The sequence below is a fragment of the Phoxinus phoxinus genome (genome assembly GCF_949152265.1).
Source record: "Phoxinus phoxinus genome assembly, chromosome: 4".
In the NCBI taxonomy this organism is placed as follows: domain Eukaryota; kingdom Metazoa; phylum Chordata; class Actinopteri; order Cypriniformes; family Leuciscidae; genus Phoxinus; species Phoxinus phoxinus.
The window spans coordinates 21294602-21315447 of record NC_136879.1 but is presented as its reverse complement, the minus strand read 5'-3'; the positions used below and the strand labels follow the sequence as shown (position 1 = coordinate 21315447).

The 20846-nt window shown below is 39.9% G+C and overlaps 1 protein-coding gene and 1 long non-coding RNA gene across 4 annotated transcripts in view; one reads left to right on the top strand and one right to left on the bottom strand.

Moving 5' to 3' along the window:
• The window catches only part of LOC306997303, a 41070-nt gene that overhangs the window by 12078 nt on the left and 8146 nt on the right, over positions 1-20846 (bottom strand). Inside the window, exons 5-6 of one of the 3 annotated variants that reach the window (XR_013797344.1) lie at positions 17954-18099; positions 17459-17865 (exon numbers count right to left, since the gene is read on the bottom strand). This is a non-coding gene — a long non-coding RNA (uncharacterized lncRNA). Of the gene's footprint in view, positions 1-17458; positions 17866-17953; positions 18100-20846 lie in introns of those variants that run through there. The other 2 variants (XR_013797346.1, XR_013797345.1) reach the window with 2 other exon arrangements.
• On the top strand, positions 17973-19274 carry sst1.1 (somatostatin 1, tandem duplicate 1; the record flags this gene model as incomplete). Its single annotated transcript, XM_079610548.1, has 2 exons — positions 17973-18110; positions 18770-19274. 2 exons carry the CDS (start codon positions 17973-17975, stop codon positions 18974-18976), a joined length of 345 nt encoding a protein of 114 aa, XP_079466674.1. The 3' UTR covers positions 18977-19274.

The following is a 20846-nucleotide window of genomic DNA, read 5'->3' as shown; positions in this document are numbered from 1 at the left end:
CTCCAAAACTATAAAAGAGCAAAAATATTTCCATATACTGTAAGGAAGTAAAGCATATAATATCTCTCTCATGCACACATGCACCCACATTTTCCATGTTATTCCCTCATAATTCCCCTCATCCAGCTAAAACAAAACACAAATATCAGAACCCTTTGTTATGAGGAAAACAATAGGACCAAAGCATGAATTGAGTGTATCTTGGCTGTCCACACAGCTCTAGCAAAGCCAGTGACGTGTCATGCTCTCCAAACAAAAGACTCATCACTGTCATTCACGACCTTCTGCATGTAAAAATAAGTGATGAGAAATAGGCACACAGCCAAAGTCATTCCAATTCATTGCAGTGCAGCTTATGTGGTATTTTGTTACTTAACTATTCTTTAATTTCAATCTGGTCAGATGGAGATACACTAGCCACTATCTACAGCTGTCAATCAAACCAATTAGTTGTGCTACATTGAACGTGATGAGTCATCGTGTCAGCTGGTTAATTTCTCTTTTTCAGCAGTCACTGCCTGTCTGCCCACAACCTACTGTTATTTCTCATGGAGACATATTTCATTTGGTTTATGTTGAGCTCAAATATTTGCAAATGTTGACACAAATGTTGAGCAATGTGATGCTGCCAAACTGCTGTTGAGCTGCCGCAAAAGTAAAAAAACAATTTAAAATCTGCCTTTGAGAGACAGTTAAAGAAACTGTCAGTTAAAGTTTTTTTCTCCTTCATTTTCCCCAGCTCATATGTTATGAGGACAAAATTAGCCAGAAATTCTACAATCTAAAACCTGACAAAATTCCTTTTGGAAATTAAAATAAGTTTTATTGTTTTTATTATGCTAAATAATGCGCCTGTATATAGGCCTAGATAGATAATTATTATTATTCATAAAATAATTGTATTTATTAACAAAAATAATAATAACTGTTCAAAACATTACAGAAGTTTATAAAGTATGTCCTCCTAAATATATAGATAAATGTGTGTGTATAAGCGAGTGTGAATATGTAGGCCTACATGAAGACATTAGTCAGTGAACGATGCAGGCAATCATCAAATAATTATTCAAACAACACAAATCACAATCACTCATCCGTTTTAGAAGAAAACAGCACGGCCTCTTAAACACAGTGGTGTGTGCGTTTTAGTGTTTATGTGTGCTTTGAGAAGACCAGCATGCCGTCTGAACACACTGAGCTGGTCCATTAGCCTTTGAGGCCTTAAACACTCCCTACCATTCATCTCATAAACTCCATTTAACATTCTCCCCACTGCTAGGCCACCTATAAAGATCTCTTTAGCATGTGTGTGTGTTGTGTATGTTCTCATATGCTCTGATGCTGATGGAAGCTGACTGAACTGATGATAGACCATGGCTTTGTCAAATGGTCTACATGATCACACAGCTAATACTGAGATCACACACGTGCACACGCACACACAGAGATAATCTATCAGGTCTAAATGTTTACGGTAAAGGGTGAGGTCAACAATTCTGGTATCATTTTTTGGCAACTGATTTGATAAATGAAGATTATGTATGTATGTATGGATGTATGTATGGATGTATGTAGGATGTATGGATGGATGGATGGATGGATGGATGGATGGATGGATGGATGGATGGATGGATGGATGGATGGTCGTTCATTTTGGAACAGAACATGTTACTAAGTTGGGAGGATGAAATTGTCCAAAATGTCTTGGTATGCTGAAGCATTAAGAGTTTCATTTCACTGGAACTAAGGGGCCAACCCCTGAAAAACAACCCCACACCATAATCCTCCCTCCACCAAACTTTACACCCTGCACAATGCAGTCAGGCAAGTTCCGTTCTCCTGGCAACCGCCAAAACCAGACTCGTCCATCGGATTTCCAGACAGAGAAGCGTGATTGGTCACTCCAGAGAACACATCTCCACTGCTCTAGAGTCCAGTGGCGGCATGCTTTACACCACTGCATCCGACGCTTTGCATTGCACTTGGTGACGTAAGGTTTGGATGCAGCTGCTCGGCCATGGCAACTCATTCAGTGAAGCTCTGTTCTTGAACTAATCTGAAGGCCACTCGAAGTTTGGAGGTCTGTAGCTATTGACTCTGCAGAAAGTTGGCGACTTCTGCGCACTGTGCGCCTCAGCATGCGCTGACCCCGCTCTGTGATTTTACATGGCCTACCACTACGTGGCTGAGATGCTGTTGTTCCCAATAGCTTCCACTTTATTATAATACCATCAACAGCTGACCGTGGAATATTTAGTAGTGAGGAAATTTCACGAATGGACTTATTGCAGAGGTGGCAACCCATCACGGTACCACGCTTGAATTGACTGAGCTCCTGAGAGTGACACATTCTTTCACAAATGTTTGTAGAAGCGTCTGCATGCCTAGCTGCTTGATTTTATACAACTGTGGCCATATGGAAATCATTGGAACACCTGAATTCAATTATTTGGAGGGGTGTCCTAATGCTTTTGGCAATATAGGCTAGTGTGTGTCTATCCCTCACAGCCTCACTTTCATTCCCATTAAAAATCAAAGATGGCGCTGTTGTGAATGAGGTCTATTCCTCAGTAGTTTTTATGAAACCACATCCAATATAGACTGCAAACTCCCATTCTCAACTCAGATAAAATATGATTTATTTTGGCGTGAGGCTGAATATTTATCTCAGGCGCAGAACCACAGCAGACAGTGGTCACTTCATAATTGTTCATAAATCATTCATAATTGTTGTGTGTTTTATCTGCATTACACAAGAGACCTACAATTCTGCATCTTATTTGAAAGTTTTCTACCACAGCAAAGTTCTAATGAGGTCCTGTATCTACTAAGGAAGCGTTCAGCGCAAGGCAGTGAAAAGAGTCGCCTCCCAGTCATTTTACACTGACATTAAATGAACTTCATTACCAGCACACTGCACCATCAGCAGGGAAACAACATTAGAGAAATGAGCCAGCACAAATATGTCCACTTCTGCCTCCAAATCCCCATTTAAACTCACTTAAAGTGATCACACGGCTAGTTCCACCTCCTCTGTGACTCATGGGCTTAAAAAATTTACTGTAGGACAAACCGAAGCCAGACTGTACAGTTAACGGCTTCTGCTGTAAAACTGCAATATGTTTACAAACCCTTTTGAGGGACTCCTCTATTGTGTTGTGATGTTTCTGTATGGAAAAAATGGGTCATTGAGGGTCAGAAAGATTATTTCTATCATGACATGATAATCCAACCCATAATCCAAAACATTAAATATTTATTTAAATCGTAAATAAAATAAAATAAAATAAATTAACCATATATAATAATATTCAGGAATATTGTAAAACATTGTTTAATACGTCAACATTAAACAATATTTCATATTATTGTTTTTTCTAGTTCTAATTAGTTATGTGACATGTTTACATGTTTTTATTTGTCAAATGTCTTTCTCAGAGATACTTTGCTGCTGTGTCGTGTTGCCAAGTGATGAGCTCACATTTTTAATGTTGTTTACCATGTTATTTTCTCACACATTGGCCTTTATATTTATTTGATCAATTAGTTGCCATTACCATTATCAATGAATGCTTAGTTTTTGATTCACCAGTCCTAACCTATTTTTCATACAAAAAATTGGACAATTTTAAATATTTTTTTTTTAAATATTTAATGCTGCGGTGTGTCGTTTCAATTTTTAATTACTCACTGAAGGATATTATATTTTTATATTTTACATACTTCTTATGTTTTTATTTTTGTGCTCTGAGGCTGATGTGGAATAAAGCGTCTGTGTTATTCTTTTCATCTTCACACCAAAAGATTAGACTCATTAAATCACAGATGCTTAAAGCAGACTTGATGACTACATCCATGTTAAAATATTCTGTTGTGAAATCCATCATACTGTCATATGGGAAAGCTAATTTGACTATTTGGAAAAGGAGATATAGATAGAGCGAGCGAGGGACGGAGGGAGATCACCTGACCTCCATTGAGTAGATACTGTATTTTCTGTGATACGCCTTCAAAGCATTCTAAATACAGTTTGAAGTGTGTCACATCTCTCATTTCCATAAAGATCAGACATGTATACTACAGGCAGACAGATGCATTAACACACAGCCTGTTTGGTCAGTGGGTGGCTCACTGAGAGCCAAAGAAACGCTAAGATGTGAGGGTATCAAGACATGAAATCGAATCCCTGTCCCTTCGGCAGTCATTCTGTTCCCTTTCGAAGTGAAACTCAATACTGCATCTTGGATTGACACTATGGGGAACGTCATCAGCATTACCGGTGTCCGAACCATGTGTGTAAACACAAAAATTAAATTGGCCTACGACAGTCGATGACGTCATCCCAAAGCATCCGTGATAATAGGAGGGCGCCTGCTATGTACATCATCTACTTTGTCTTCTGGAGCCGCTTGTTTGTATGCGCATGTCAGATAAATGCTGGATGCACTCATTGCGTTGCATTCGCGTTAAGCCCTGTTCTTACTTTATTGTCTCCAGAGGGATAAGAATATGGATTTGATGCAGGTGTTACTACTAATAATAGTAATAATAACAATAATAATAATAATAATAATAATCCGCTTCCTGTGCTGCCCCGCATATACTGTAAGTGTATGAGCTTTATTCCTCCTAGATTTCCACATTGAGGTCGAGGTAATGGAGGAATTTGTAATAGCAAAATGCAAGGATGCCACAGTTGAAGAGCTGCTTCAGAGCTATCGCTCTCCTGGTGTTGCATTCTCTGTGAAGGCTCCAACCTTGCCAATAGATTCAGGCGCTGAATGCACTCGCTGTTATGAGCCGCTGTGAGGGAGCTCCCCTTCGCGGTTCAGGACCCTGTGTCTGCTAAAGTAACAAAACGGCAGCCTCCATTGTGGGCTCGTAGGTGGACAGAGTAGAGGCAGGTATTAGCAATTAAGTCTGCCTCTTCTGCTGAGGCAAGACAGACATGGGAGGCCCTGCACACCATAGAATCCACCCATTCTCTGGTGTTTTCCTCCCTCTGAAGAGGGTTTTGAAAAAATTGTCTCTGGAAGACATCTCTCTTGCTCCACTTTGATATACTGAAAGTTTCGTTTTTCAGGGTTGAGCTACATTCTCCCCTATCTTAGGCTCTAAAGTATAATTATGCTTCCCTGTGAATAGGTTGCTTAGTAGGTCTAGTATGATCCATGTTCAATACTCTAGTTAGCACTGGAGTAATTATAAAAAAAAACTCTGGGGGTCCTGGCCCATCACATTCTGATGACTGGAGGGAGAAAACATCTAATTGTTGAGCAGTAGTATTCCTCCTTCTCTCTCTCAGGGATGAGCAAAGTGAGCTAAAGTAGTGAGATGCCCTCTAAAACGGTAGTTGGATTGTGAAGAAAGGTCTTTCCCTTTGAGTACCTAAATTAAGGTGGATGCAGGGTGAACTAGTATTGTAGGGTGTTTCATCCCCCCATTTGCTTCCCTCCCCAACTACTGTTAGTTTTTTAATAAAAATAATAATGCTAATTCGTTACATTTATATAGCGCTTTTTCTGAGACCTCAAAGCGTTTTACATAGAAGGGGGGGGGGGGGGGGTGATGGGGTCCACTTGGATGATGCGACGGTAGCCATATTGCACCAGAACGCCCACCACACACCAGCGTACTGGTGGAGAGGAGACAGTGATGAAGCCAATCAGTATATTGGGATGATTAGGAGGCCATGATGGACAGAGGCCACTGGGCATATTTTGGCCAGGATGCCGGGGTTACACCCTTACTCTTTTTCGAAGGACATCCAGGGATTTTTAATGACCACAGAGAGTCAGGACCTCGGTTTAATGTCTCATCCGAACGACGGTGCTCTTTGGCAGTAAAGTGTCCCCGTCATACTGGGGTGTTAGGACCCACACAGACTACTGGGTAAGCGCCCCCTGCTGGCCTCACTAATACCTCTAACACCTCTTAGTTTTTTAATTAGGGGTACTCTTTAGAGGACTGACTCGGTAGACCTCTCTAGTTGACCCATGTAGTAGACAATGCTAACGAATCGAGGATGTTCACCTGGTTTTCTGTCACTGGCTATGGCTAGTGCTAATTTAATCAAATACGGGCTATAGCATGTCTTATAGAGGAGTGTATTACATTTACATTTATATTTATTCATTTGGAGTAAGAAGCATCTGAGGTAGCTTTGTGCCATTCACATCCCTGGCGAGCTCAATCGTGCAGCCACAGGTAGATCTGTTTGGCTCCCCGGACACGTCACATAGCCAGTTGTTCTTCTCCCTGACCGACGGAACCCTCAGCACAGATGCACTGGCACACAGCTGGCCCAGGGGTGTACACAAGTAAGTGTTTCCCCCAGTGAGCCTTCTTGGATAGACCTTGTGCAAACTCAGGGAGGACAAGTAACAGTTCCTGTTAGTGGCCCCCTATTGGCCCAACCGGACCTGGTTCCCAGAACTAATACTCCTCACGACAGTCCCTCCCTGGCCCATTCCTCTGAGGAAGGACCTGCTTTCATAGGGGCACCCTATGGCACCCGCGTCCAAACCTCTTGAAATTCCGTGTCTGGTCCCTGGACGGGACTCGGAAGTTCTAGGTGACCTACCCCAGGCGGTGGTAGACACCATCACTTCCGCTAGAGCCCCCTCAATGAGGCGCCTCTATGCTTTGAAGTGGAACCTATTCGTTGAGTGGTGTTTTTCCTGCCGGGATGACCACCAAAGATGCCCGGTCAGCGTTGTGCTTTCCTTCCTGCAAGATGGGTTGGAACGAAGGCTGTCTCCTTCCACCCTCAAAGTGTATGTTGCCGCTATTGCCTTGCATCATGACGCAGTTGAAGGTAAGTCATTGGTAAAGCATGATCTGATCTTCAGGTTCCTGAGAGGGGCAAGGAGACTAAATCCACCTCGTCCCACCTCTATACTCTCTTGGGACCTCTCTCTGGTGCTCAGCGCACTGCAGAGACCTCCCATCGAACCAGTCAGCTCAGCTAAAGATACTGTCACTAAAGACTGTGCTCTTGACACTGCGCTGGCTTCTATCAATAGGGTAGGGGACCTGCAAGCATTTTCAGTCGACGAATCGTGCCTAGAATTCGGGATATGACACACCTTTAGAGACCAGGTAGTGAACCTACAAGCGCTGCCCTCGGCAGACCCAGCCCTGGCTTTTCTCTGTCCCGCCGCTCTGTGCGGTTGTACGCAGACAGAACGCAAAGCTTTAGGACCAGACTCAGACCAGCTCTTTTTCTGTTACGGAGGCCAGCAGAAGGGAAAGGCTGTCTCCAAGCAGGGGTTAGCCCACTGCATAGTGGATGCTATTGTCTTGGCGTATCAATCCCAAGACGTGCCTTGCCCATTCGGGTTGCGAGCACACTCAACTAGAAGTGTTGCTTCCTCCTGGGCGTTGGCTAAAATGACTCGCTGACAGATATATGTAGAGCTGCAGGCTGGGTGACACCCAACATGTTCGCTAGATTGTATAGCCTTCGTGCAGAGCTGGTATCCTTCCGTATACTTTTCCCAAGTGGCCAGTAGTGCAGGGAACCAGTCCAAGTGTCGGCTAGCTATGACATTCTCGCCTGATCGTGCGTCTATTTGCTCCAGTGTGGTCCCCATAGACGGCCAACCCTGTTGAGTTCCCCCGTCACCTCTACGGCAGTCAGGTGCTGCGGATCGTCTGACGCCAGCCCTAACACACGTATGCATTGAGGAACCTGTGCTAGGTTGGGTGTCCATATGTAGCAGTCCCTGCGGCGACCCCATATGTGTTTTTTTCCATGGTACGGCTACCCTATCGGCTAGCCAGTGTCTTTCCCTTGGCAGAGCCCGCTCAGAGTGCCATCTCTCTGCCAGTGTGCTTCTCCACATTTTACCTCCCTCCGGGCAGGTTGTGGCATCCCCAGCGTTCTCCTTCCCCTGGGAAGGGCACGCTTTCCCAGTGTTATCTAATGTTCTCACTGAGTGGGTCTTGTGGAACATCAGTGGCCTGGACTCCCTGCATAAGCTTCTCCCTCCAACTAAGGGAGAGAAGTGAGGCTTATGCAGGGCACTGGAAGGGCCAACAACATGACGTGTTGGTAGGGATCCCCTTTAAGTCGGATCCCTCCCACGAACGTAGGAGAACATGAAAGGGAACGTCTCGGTTACGTATGATAACCCACGTTCCCTGAAAGAGGTTCGTCCCTTCGCCATATTGTTGTACCATCGCTGCAGACGGCCAGGTCCCTGGCTCGGGCTCCTCAGTGAAAACCAAAGATGCCTTGCACCTGCTGCTCATTAAATACAGCACTGCATGATAGAAGCAGCCGGTGCAATTATGGCATGCCAATGTGCATTGGCTCGTTTAGTTTATCTTGAAGTAGTTTGGTCTCTCTGCGAAGATCCCATTCAGTCAGATCCCTCCGACGAACATCTCCGTTCCCTCTTTCAGGGAACGTGGGTTATACGTAACCGAGACGTTATCACTATGCATGTCTAGAGAGAAGTTTTTGATTAAGCCTGGTTCGGTGAGTCAAGTCTGTTCTGTTATGAAAGTGAAAAGCACTGATCTTGAGTAAACTAATAAGCACGGAGTAGATAAAAATAACTCTCTATTTCCTGATCTTCTGTACACACCACATCGCTCACAATGATGACGTTTCCCATAGCATCAATCTAAGTGTCTCGTTCCCCTTCTCAGGGAACCATGGGACCTGAGACATTAAGTGTTTTGGATATACACCCCTAGATTTGTCTGCATTTAAGTGTGCACCAGTTTAACATGTCTGTTAAGAACACAAAACGGAATCTGGAATGATGTCACAATGAGATTTCAGAATGCATTTGCTACGAATTGTTCTAAAACCCTGAAAATGGAATATGTAAATAAGTATGAATCACATTCAATGAATATGTAAATCAAAAAGATGACAGTAGGAAGTGACATCATGGCAAACGGTGTCTGATTGTAGCGACTTCAAAAGGAACAAAATAAATTAAGCTATTAAGAAGTGCATGTGAAAAACTGATAGTTGCATAATTTGTTAAACAAGCAAACTAGTTTTAGAGCTGTCAGCTGCTTACTGTAGCATGAATTCTGCATATGCATGAATAGAAACTGGTTACATGTTCATATTCCTGGTACAGGAAAAAGAGATTTGATTTTATTTAAGCTGCATAAATGAATCACAGCGATTTGAATTGCAGCCGATTCTTTGTTGCAAAAACGGAGATTAAAAGTTTTGAAAGCAATTTATTTTTCGAGACGCTCAGGAGATCATTTTGACCTGCTCAAAAACATTCATACGCACACACACACACTTGAGAGAAAGTATGTTCTCTCTGTCTAAATTGAAGAGCTGATTAGCAGTGTGAGGGTGGGTAGACAGGGTTCGGCGGGCTATGTTTAAATATCAATGCTGAATGATTCTGCTGCCAGGTGCTCTTTTCTCTCGTCTCTGCCTGACTGCTCCACCACTAAATACCATTGATTCTGCTATTACACATACGGGGTGTAACGCTTCACAGAAGTACAATTTGTTTGGGACTATGTGAATATGTTTGCGTGTGCCTGATGAGAAATACAGTGAGTAATGTTATTTCATTGGGTAGGTGCCTAAAGCACATGATTGCAATGCATAGAACTGCCAAAATGTTGAATCATGCTCTTCACATGGTGAAGTGGTACAGTATATTTTACAGGAAACATTAACTTTATGAATGAGAGCGAGCAAAAAAGACGTGCATATATTCATTAGTATACAATGTGATCTCATGGGTGAAAAAAATCATGGCCTTTATCACGCCTAGAGTGGATTTGGATATCATGTGTGCCAGTGTAGATTTTTGATATAGTGTGATTGTAATGACTTGTGAATTTCATATAGTGTCTTATGATAATGACAGCAAAAAAAAAAAAACACATTTGTAAGCTTCTATTGTCCTGATAATTAAACTTGCATATTTTTATATATTTACTATTTAGAGAAAGTTTTAAAATCTTGGTTTGGAACAAATTTAACCTTTCAACACTCAACAGCCATTATTATTATTATTTTTTTTTTTTTATTTAGCACCACTTGTTACGTCTAAACCTAACTATTACAGAGAAAATGTTCAACTATTTTAGATTTTCAAAATATATAATTCTGTATGATATATAAGTTAAAAAATTGTCCCCACAAAGTCAAAATGTACTGGTATTACTATGCTTATTGGGACATTTGGTCTCCATAACAAAGGGAATACAAGGATCTCTCTCACACACACACACACACACACACACACACACACACACACACACACACACACACACACACACACACACACACACACACACACACACACACACACACACACACACACACACACACACACACACACACACACACACACACACACACACACACACACACACAATAATTTGTATACTGTACAAACATAAGGACAAGAATTTCACATATTGCCATCTTCGTGGGGTTGTCTCCATAACGTAGCATATACCTGAACCACGCATGCATGCGCGCACGCACACGCACACACACACACAAACAAATTAGCTTATATCAACCTTAATTCAATCATATTTCACACTTAATGATAATTAAATTAATCTAAACAAAGAGTGCAAATGATTTTACTTATGTTAGGTTGATTGTCATTTGTTAATAAAACTGTCATTAAAAAGGTCATTCTCAGATAAAGATTTTCCATCACTGATAAATGAGTGTCCCACTCTGAAAATTGAACCCGCTCACCTGTGACGTTACCCTCACATAGTTTCAAGTTATCAAAGGATTCATAAAGATATTTTGTATATATTTACATAAGATGGTTGAAGAGGCTGTCATTATGTATGCATTTTACATTTCATGTTTGCTCTAACATACAAAAATGTATGTGCTAGAACCTCAGGTACTTACAATGTTAATACAGAATATGCACAAATAACTGCGAGAGAAAAAAAGAGAATGAGATGAAGGCCTAAAACGGCAATCTGACCTTTAACGTAATTAAAAGACTTATGTGGTTGTTTCCAGTTTGAAAAATGTATGAACCACTCACATTTCTCATGTCTAATTCATTCAAACTTTGCTCATCTTGGTGTGAAATGTCTTGCAATTAGCCGGCAGCTTATTCAATCTTTTGATGGTGACAGAGATGATAAAAATGGATGATGGTAGTATCACAAGAAATCTAACAAAGGTGATTTGATCATTTCATCAACCAAGAGCAAGCGCAAAAAGAACACATCAACACAATGGAACAGACTGGCCCAAATGTCACTCCAAAACCAGAAGCTTTGTTTGGTGTTATGCATAAAATACTTTTATCAGCTATAGAATGTGATTCTATCATGGGTGATTAAACAGCGAAAACATCCCACAGATATTGAAGAAGGTAACCGGGTCACAAAGACCAAGATTATTATGGATATTTAGCATTGGATTATTTTAATATGGGCCTAAAAACTCATTAGCAACTACATAGCAATGCCCTGGCAACCAACCACAACACTATCGTCATTAGAAATGTGCTGTTGGTCTAATTGCAGGGGTGAATGAAATGCATTTTTGTGTGTTTGTGGTGAATCTCCATGTGTTTGCTGGGAGAGTGACAGGTTCTCTGTTCACTTATGATTGTGTGTGTGTGTGTGTGTGTGTGTGTGTGTGTGTGTGTGTGTGTGTGTGTGTGTGTGTGTGTGTGTGTGTGTGTGTGTGTGGCTGTAAGTCATTTCACACCTTCATACACAAATTTCCACGCTTTATGTGTGTGTGTAAAAGTGTGGAAAGACAAAATGCCAGCGGAAGAGGATAAGCCTGCGAGGTGGACGAAGGGCATTATGAGTAATTCCTCTGAGTCTCTGACGAGCCTGAAACCTGACAGATGAATTCAAGAGCATGCAATTCAAATCAAAGTGCTTATTTATTAGATTTGCATCTGTATCGGCATCTCTCTCTCTCTCTTCATCTCTTTCCCTCTATCTCTCACCCCTTCTTTATCTATTGTATCTGAATTGTAAATAATACGTTTTAAAAATAATAATAATAAAACAAGTTATTATTATTTTTAAAATATATATATTCTCTCTCTCTCTCTCTCTATCCATCTATCTGCATTGAGTTAAAGAATATAATAAACGAGATATATCATTTATTGTATTATATTTCTCCCCTCCCCCCTCTCTCATTGACTTTTAATTCCTGTTTCGTGAATAAATTAAAAAGATGAATGATGCACTGGAGTAAATCTATTTATGGAAGGAGGGGAGAAGGTGGAGAAACAGTTGAGGGAAGTGACAGGATGGAAGTGAAGAAAACAAAGGTTAAGGGAGGGAGGTAAAGAGAGAGGAAAGGAGATGTGATTAATGGAGCGTACAATCCGCCGCTCCCCCAAACCCCACGCATCCACCTTGACACATCCCATTTCCTTAGCCAGATGGTCGTCAAAGTCTTCATCATCACATCCAATATGTGTGAATATGTGTGTTATAGTGCATGTGCTATGTATATGTGTGATGTGTGTGTGTGTGTGTGTGTGTGTGTGTGTGTGCACAGGTGACATGACACTGTTTAAAATATGATTGAAACACTGCTGGACAAATGAATGGGAAGGTGTTCATCATGGACAGGCCTGTCTGTCTCTTTGGGATGATGGACAGATGTGTCCAGATTGCTATGGCCACCTGGAGTCACACTGGGCACCTGACCCCATTTTGTATTACAGTGTGTGTGTGTATTTGACAGGTTAATGACCTTTCAGTAAAACAGATGAGCCTTTGTAGCACCTCATCAGTCAAACATCTCCACTTAAAAAAAAATAATAATCCAGTTTTTCTTGAAAGTCTCTCTCTGTAAATTCCAATTACAAATACATTTTGATTGAACAACTGTTGCTTGATGTTTTGAATGGTTGCCAGGGTGTTACTATGCACTTTTTTTTAGCGTTTTTAGCATCTTGTTTTTCTGTAGTTCCATTGTGATCAGTCAAATAGCTGTTCTTGTTTAGTTTCCTCATTTACTAGGTATATATACTTCCGGTTCTGTTCAGTCCTTTGTCGGTTATTGTTTGTGTTGAACGTACATGTGATTCTTTCCGAGTTTACTATTTGATTAAAGACTTTGTATTTCTAATCATCTCCTTCGTTGTGCGCACCTGTTTTTAATGCAAATTTCTCCCTTTAAATACTTTGCAGTTCAGGAATAATGTATGCAATTTTATATCATTGATTTGAAAGTATTAAAAGAGCAGTTTCATGTCTATCCCTGTATTGTTCAAATGGTCAATGTTTATGGGATTAAGAAAGAAATCAATAAGTAATGTAATCTAATTAGTAACTAGCTATAGTTACAGTTTTTTTCAATCGCTAACAAGCGCTTACCCATACTTTAGATAATTTTTCTAAACTCTTAACACAGACTCACACCTACAAAACACAATTGGCCAAATGGATCATTTTCTTCTCAAAAACACATTTTGTTAATTACATACTAACTCTTCATTTCAAAATAGAACACATATTTCTCTGCACACACTAACTTTACCAAAACACTGGAAATCTGACTCAAAATGAAATTATTATGTCAAAGAATAACACTTGTTTTCACTTCACAAGATACATGCAGTCAATCAAAGTACACCAGGTTTCAGAATACTGGCTATTCTTGACATTACAAAAACTGCATAGACTTTTATGTTTCTTGTTTGGGAACTGTATGTCCACATGTAGTAATGTTCACATTCAAAAGCATTCCAGTAAAAAGCAAATCCTTTACTGTTCACTACAGGAGGTACAGTAGAAACACGGTATGATAGAACAGAAAAAGTGATACAGTATTGCTTACAGTGAACAAAATATCCATGAAACACACAAGCATTCTGAAAAAAAAACAAAAAACTTTTTTTAGTACTTTTGTTTTAGTACTAAAAAAGCACAAAATTACTGTATCTAGTCTCTGCGATCTTCAGGGTTATGCCACATGTTTTCATCAACATCACATCTGATATTATCCAAGACGATGCAATCAAGAACTGTGATGTCCCTGCACCAGCATCCATGGCTTCAAGGAGGGACATCTGGTCATGTGGCTGATGGTCATAAACCGTCCACCTCCATGCAGAAACGAACTCCTCTATGGGGATGAGGAAAGGTGAATAGGGTGGAAGGAAGAGACTTACCAGTCTTGGGTGGACTTCAAACCATGTTGTTATTGCTTGAGAATGATGGAAAGCCACATTGTCCCAGGTAATTACAAAGGTTCTCATGTTTTCATGAGAACCAGGCGCTGCTCTAGAACCAGGCGCTGGTGGAGATCATTGAGAAAGGCAAGGATGCGCTCGACATTATAGGGTCCACTGGCTCACTGCATCTCTCACTGGGCCTGCTCTTCTCCCTTCTCCTCCTTTTACTGAATAAGTGTCAATGTAATAGAAAAAAATATCCCCTGCCACTCTAAGCCAGACTGGAATCAGCTGTGGTTGGCACAATTTACCCAACATAAATCAGCTCTGTGTCAATTATTCAATTGTTTGTTTATTATCAGCTGAGATATATTGTCTTTGAACTGATCATTGCAGAAGCAGAGGTTTTTATACTGTATCTAAGGTTTGGAATATTGTTTTTGCTATTGTGGGATGTTGTGTGTTAACATTCGTAAATACTACAAAAACAATCCATAGTTTTGTTGGGAGGTATAGCTTGTCTGTTAAGAAAATGTAAGCATTGTGGAAATGTGTTCACTGACTGCATATTGTGTGAAAACGACATGAAATGTGTGAATGGTATGGCCACAAAATACCGATGCTGTGCTAATTGTGTTTAGAGTTTTGAAAATGTGACAACTGGCTGGACAAACGCTTGTTAGCGACTGAAAAAAACTGTAATCACTGTTTATCATCTAGAGAAAGTATTTTTATTTTGTGTTATCATTCATGTCTCAGGACAAGCTACATCCAAAGATTAATACTTCATGTATGGCTATAAACAAGCATTAAATATGCCAACTATTGCATGAGCAATCCCTCTTTGCAAGCAATTGCCAAACCTGAAGGCTGACTCACAATCGAGCAAAAGTGACTAGTTGACTGTTTGAAGCCCAATTCTGATTAAAGATTGGTTTTATTAAGCTTCAAATAAAAAAAACTTTGGTTTTGTGTAGTTCATCAGAAAGGCATTTTCTTGCTGAAGTGTAGGATTTCAGCACTCAATTTTAACTTCAATCAGCACAATCATTATAATGAGGAAAGGCCAACATTCATTTAACAGAGAGAAAGAGAAAACGAGATTGTGAACCGCCTTCAATAAACTGAAGCTTTAATTAGAAACATTGCAAGTTTGTTAACCCAATGAAGAGTGCTTGGCCTGCATCTGCAAGTGTTAAACTTAAACTTAGTTGAACACTTAAAATGCACACTTAAATGTATGATTTTTATTGAATTAATAGCAAAATAGAAAACCAAATGACATCTTTTTGCTGTTTTTCAATGACTTCTAATGAATCGGTCTTTGAGATGAAAGTAAAAAGTTTCACAAAAAGTGTCCATTTATTTTGTCTTACTTTCAAACAGTAGGCTATATTAGTACTTTTAACTTATTTGTGAAATTATTTATTTAACATAAATGCCACTTGTTTTGATATTTTATCATCTGCAGTGTCTTCACTATTCAAAACATTTTTAGGACATTTAATGTGTGTGTCGTTTTTAACGTTTTTGCTTGTTTACTGACAATTATTTGTGTGCAGTCTGCATAATTGTATGCGTATGAAGTTGTGGATCTAAATCTCATTAGTAATTCTCATGAAAGTTTAGAAGATCTCGTGCAGTTCGGTGGCCTCTGCCAAACCATAGTGCTAATAGAAATCATTGCCACCAGCCATGTGTCTAAATATGTTTGTATTCTCAAACCGCCAAAGGCTACTGCGTGCGCTCCAAGCACACAAGACTGCAATTAGCATTGGAAAAATACAGGCTGTGAAAAATACTGTCGGTAAGTGTTAGTCTGAGATTAATTTGCACTTAACAGCGTGCGCAACGTGCTGGTGTGCGAAAAATAGTAACTACGTAAATAATGCTGCTTCGGATGCGTCCCAAGTCACAGGGTTCGCAGCCTAAGTGCGGGTACGACCGTAACGCCGTCCTCACGGGTTCAACGGAATCAGTGCGAGTTCTCCTCTAACACATCACGGATCAGAAGGCGCGCGCGGCGTGGATCATGACTGGCCATTACCGTCACTTAATCGGAGCTTGGGTCTTGATTAGAAGTACGCAGGCGACTGAGAACCCCCCATGGAGGGAAGAGGCAAACATATCCACGACCCGACCGGGCGGGAGAAAGCAGTAGGACACGAGGCTCTTCTCGGAAACATTGACGTCAATGCGCACACGCATGAGCCAGTGTAAACCAAACCAACTTGAATTCATTTTTGCGCGACCTCGGCGAATAGGTTAACCAACTTGAAGCTCTGGATCTCTGGAATCTGACCTAGGACTGTTTTCATTTCAATTTTAAAACAGTTTTTATTTCTTACTTTTTTATGAAATTTTCCTATATGCATATTTTACATTTCTTTTAAAATCCCTTTTAAAGCTCCTTGTGTATGAAATGCGCGCCTAAATAAACTTGCCTTGTCAGTGCATAGACTTTATGAAAAATAATTACAAAAAAAAACTTATCGTAAAGGTCTGGCAGGTTTGCTTGATAAATATTAATAATGATAATATAGGCTACAGTGTGTTATGGCAGCATAATTATTGGTAGGCCTAACAAAGCAGCACAATTGTGTGATATGCTTTTAAAGTTCAGTAAACAAAAATGTCCTATTTAGTAATTAGTTTAGTTCCAGAGACAGTTTTAACAGTGATTTTTCAGATTTTTTTCTGTTTTTGCTCTGTCATACTTCCAAACAAACCCATTGCAGAACCGTTCAACAATATGAATATTGACGTTTCGTTCCTTCATGATTCAATGTTTTGAATCAGTTGAATAAATGATTCAATGAAACACTCACGAAAACATTCACGGCTGCGTGCAAAATCACATTCGCTCGAGTTTAGGAACTTATATTGAATAAGTACTTATTTTGCAAGCACTAAAAAAAGTATGTTATATATTATGAATGTGTAATCCGGACCTGACGTACATTCACCATGTTGTCATTATCATGTGACCATCAGCATCAGTTGCTTCGCTTCACGGACATGAACAAATCTTCTCCCGTGGCCTCATGGGATAGTAAAGTGTCAATCGTATGCACACTTAAGAATCTTGCCGGAGGGAATATGTCATCCGTGTACTTTTTTACTCTACTATGAATTCAGATACTTTTTTTTTGTCACATAGGACCTACTGTTTTTAGCCCACTGGGGAAGTAGCATCTTATATGCAGTGGTTTTGCAGAGACGATGCTCGAAACTCTAACCATAAACCCTCTCATGATATCAGTACATTTAAACTGAAACATTATTTTGGCTGATTTATGAGGCTTTCAAATGGAGCGCTTGCAATGTCACCAGGGCATGTTTTATAATTGTGAGAGCATTTTCCACAATTTGAGCCTCACATAGTGGGACTTTTCAATGTTTTCTTTAAAACTGTGCTAATTATATTTTCTCCAACCACAGAACTTTTTTTTAAAACATACATTTACACTGTCGTTAGGTATGATTATTGTGTTGTGGGTAGACTTTGTCCCAGGTAAACTCATACATAGACAAAATACAGTATGGCATATAGTTTGTGTTCAGGGTTGAGTAACGATTGCAGGTTAAATCGCTCATTAATCCCTTTCACCTCCAGTAGGATTCACGCCCCTTATCGGTGTCATCTTTGTCACTCAGCATCACTCAAACGCACGCGGAGGAAACCCCCCTTGCCTCCTGACGTCAGACGGATCGTTTAAAAGGCAACCTTGGAGGAATGAGTTGCAACAGAAGGAGCATTGAGAAGAGGCAACTTACCCGACGCATCTCTCTCCTTTTAGGCTACTTTTACTCACCAAATCAATACTTTCAAAGATGATCTCAACGCGTATCCAGTGCGCACTGGCGCTCCTGTCCCTCGCGCTCGCCGTCAGCAGCGTCTCAGCAGCACCGTCAGACGCCAAACTCCGCCAACTCCTGCAGAGATCTCTCCTCAACCCGGCTGGAAAACAGGTACATTACTTCAACAGCTTGGGCAATTTTATAGACATTATAAATTACTTTAGATTGAGTCTAAATGTTCATATTCTCTCTGATACGACAGCAAACAAACAGAGGCACTGTCCATGGTGCTGAAAGTGTCGGACGCATCTGTATTTTGAAAGTAGCAAAGCTCTGCACTTTATATACAGAGAATGTACAGATATATATCGTTTGAACACCGTTGATTGTGATCAATATAATCTCATGCGCACATAAACTCATGCTCATGTTTTTCATGGTCCAGAACGGAATCAGAAACAAGCTAGAAATGTCAATGTCCCATGGCAGAAACAAGAGAAAGTATATGCAAGATATTATATGTATAATAACAAGCAATTACAATAAGGTAAAGATAATAGTCTACATATAAAACACGGAAATATGGTCAGTGAATGGCGGGTGTCAGACAGTCCGACTGAAGTTAAAAGAGCAACATTCTAAAAGTTGCAAACCTTTGGTTTATTTAACACAACGCTGAAGCAGTTGATATAAAACTAAACGAGTGTCCAATTGTTTGACAGTTATTCGCAAACGTTCATTTAATTTTTTCTCTCGCTTCATCGGACGCACCGTGGCAACAAGTGATGTAAATATCCTAATGTTTTTTCCCCCCTCTCTCTTAATTTTAGGAACTCGCCAGATACACACTTGCAGACTTGCTCTCAGACCTCGTGCAAGCAGAAAACGAGGCGCTGGAGCCCGAGGATCTGTCTCGCGCTGTGGAGAAAGATGAAGTGCGTTTGGAGCTCGAGCGCGCCGCCGGACCCATGCTGGCACCTCGCGAGCGCAAAGCCGGATGCAAGAACTTCTTCTGGAAAACTTTCACGTCGTGTTAATTTCTCACCAGGAAGTGTTTCCTTTTGACTTATTCTTTTTTTTTTTTTACTCCTTCATATTTCCTTTTCCCCGTCTTTAACATAATCTTCATCCTATCCAAACTGTAAATAAGAAAATAAAGCGGTTATATTTGTCGTTTAACAACGATGATAGCTCTCATTGATTATGTTTTTCGAGGCTATAATGTGTCATCGGAAAGAATGTTTTACGGATGTGTGCAAATCTGCTTTTAATTGTACTTTAGCAGATATCACTATTTTTAATTGTTTGTTTGAATAAAATCTATGTTTCAGAGCCAAAGCATAACGCAACTTTTTTCATCAACTTTAACATACAGACTACATACCATACAACACTGTATTGTAAAAAAAAAAAAAAAAATCATGATTTATCACAACTTTTTATCTTTTGTCAAATCAACTTAGATAATTAATGTGGTTGAGATAACACAATATTTAGAGTTTCTATTTATTAAACCAATCTCCTTCATTGCATTAACTGTTTTTATTTTTATTTCAATGAACTCCGAATTTTAAAGTGACCTGGTAACTTATTTTTTTTAAGTTAAACCAATATGTTTTGTGCTTAATCATAGGATAGACGTTTATTGTATAAAAGCCAAAGACATGGACACATGTCCAAATATATACCCCTTAAGACCTCTTTCCAGGAAGAAGATGTTTTATAGACTTAATAAATCTCTGGAATTATGTCACTGAACAGTTATGCAATGGTAAATATGAAAAGTAGTGGCAGGTGTGAGACTGGCAGCTTATCAATAAGCTATAATATGGTGACCTGCACTGTGTGGAATCATTCAGAGCCATTTAAGAGCCGGAGAGAGCCAAAGTGAATGCGGAAGAAGGAGAGAGAGACTCTTGGCTGGTGAATCATGGCTCTTAATAACCTTTCATTTGCAGCATTAAGAGATTCAGTTAAGAAAGCTCTCAAACAATTATGGTTGTGTGTGTGTGTGTGTGTGTCCTTCTCAGCCAGTTGACAGGTCCTTTGCCCACTGTGTGTTTGTGTGTGTGTTATCTCCCTGTGCAGCCTGGTCTGAATGTGAGAAAGTGAGATTGACAGCCAGGGAGAGAGAAGTTCATCAGGCTGACCAGCCATCAGAAACGGGGACCACCGTTCTATATTATGAATGTGTCATGTTCAGTGTTTTTTTCATTTGACACATATATGGCCTCTGCTCTTACTGCCCTCATTCTGGGTATGTGCAGTTACATTTAAAGCACATCATTATCTCTGACATTTACAGAAAAAAGGGACAGGAAGACAGCTGGTGTGGTTCGCTCTATGGTTGATATACTGCGTGTTCCTCTCCTGGTCTCCCTGATTTCACATCTCTTTTAAATATAAATATATATACACACACAAGTACAACAATGAAACTATGTGTTCATATTTAGCGGAGTTTTGATGTTTTGGGTTATATTCTCTTTTGTAAATTTGCTTTTCCTTGTATATTAGTGTAACTCATATATGCCACCACTCAGTAAAGTTATTTTGCAGCACAATGTTAATTTTTGCAATACTGCATTTTGCTAGGAAACCTATGAATTGGCAGATAGATAGATAGATAGAATTTTGGATTAACCCTATTAACCTATATATGTTGCTGCATTTTTAATTCATTAAGCACAGCTGGCAGAAATATGGAAATGTCCCCATAAATTTGTCAGAAACATTGTTCAGGCTTGAAGGTTTTGGAAAATAAGTTAATAGAAAATACCATTTTATTACTATTTTCTCATTAATTTTGCATGTGAAGCAAGCCAAGATGCTTGAAAAGTGTTTCAATGTTTTATTTAATTATATAATATATATCAATATGTATATATAAATAACATATAACTAATA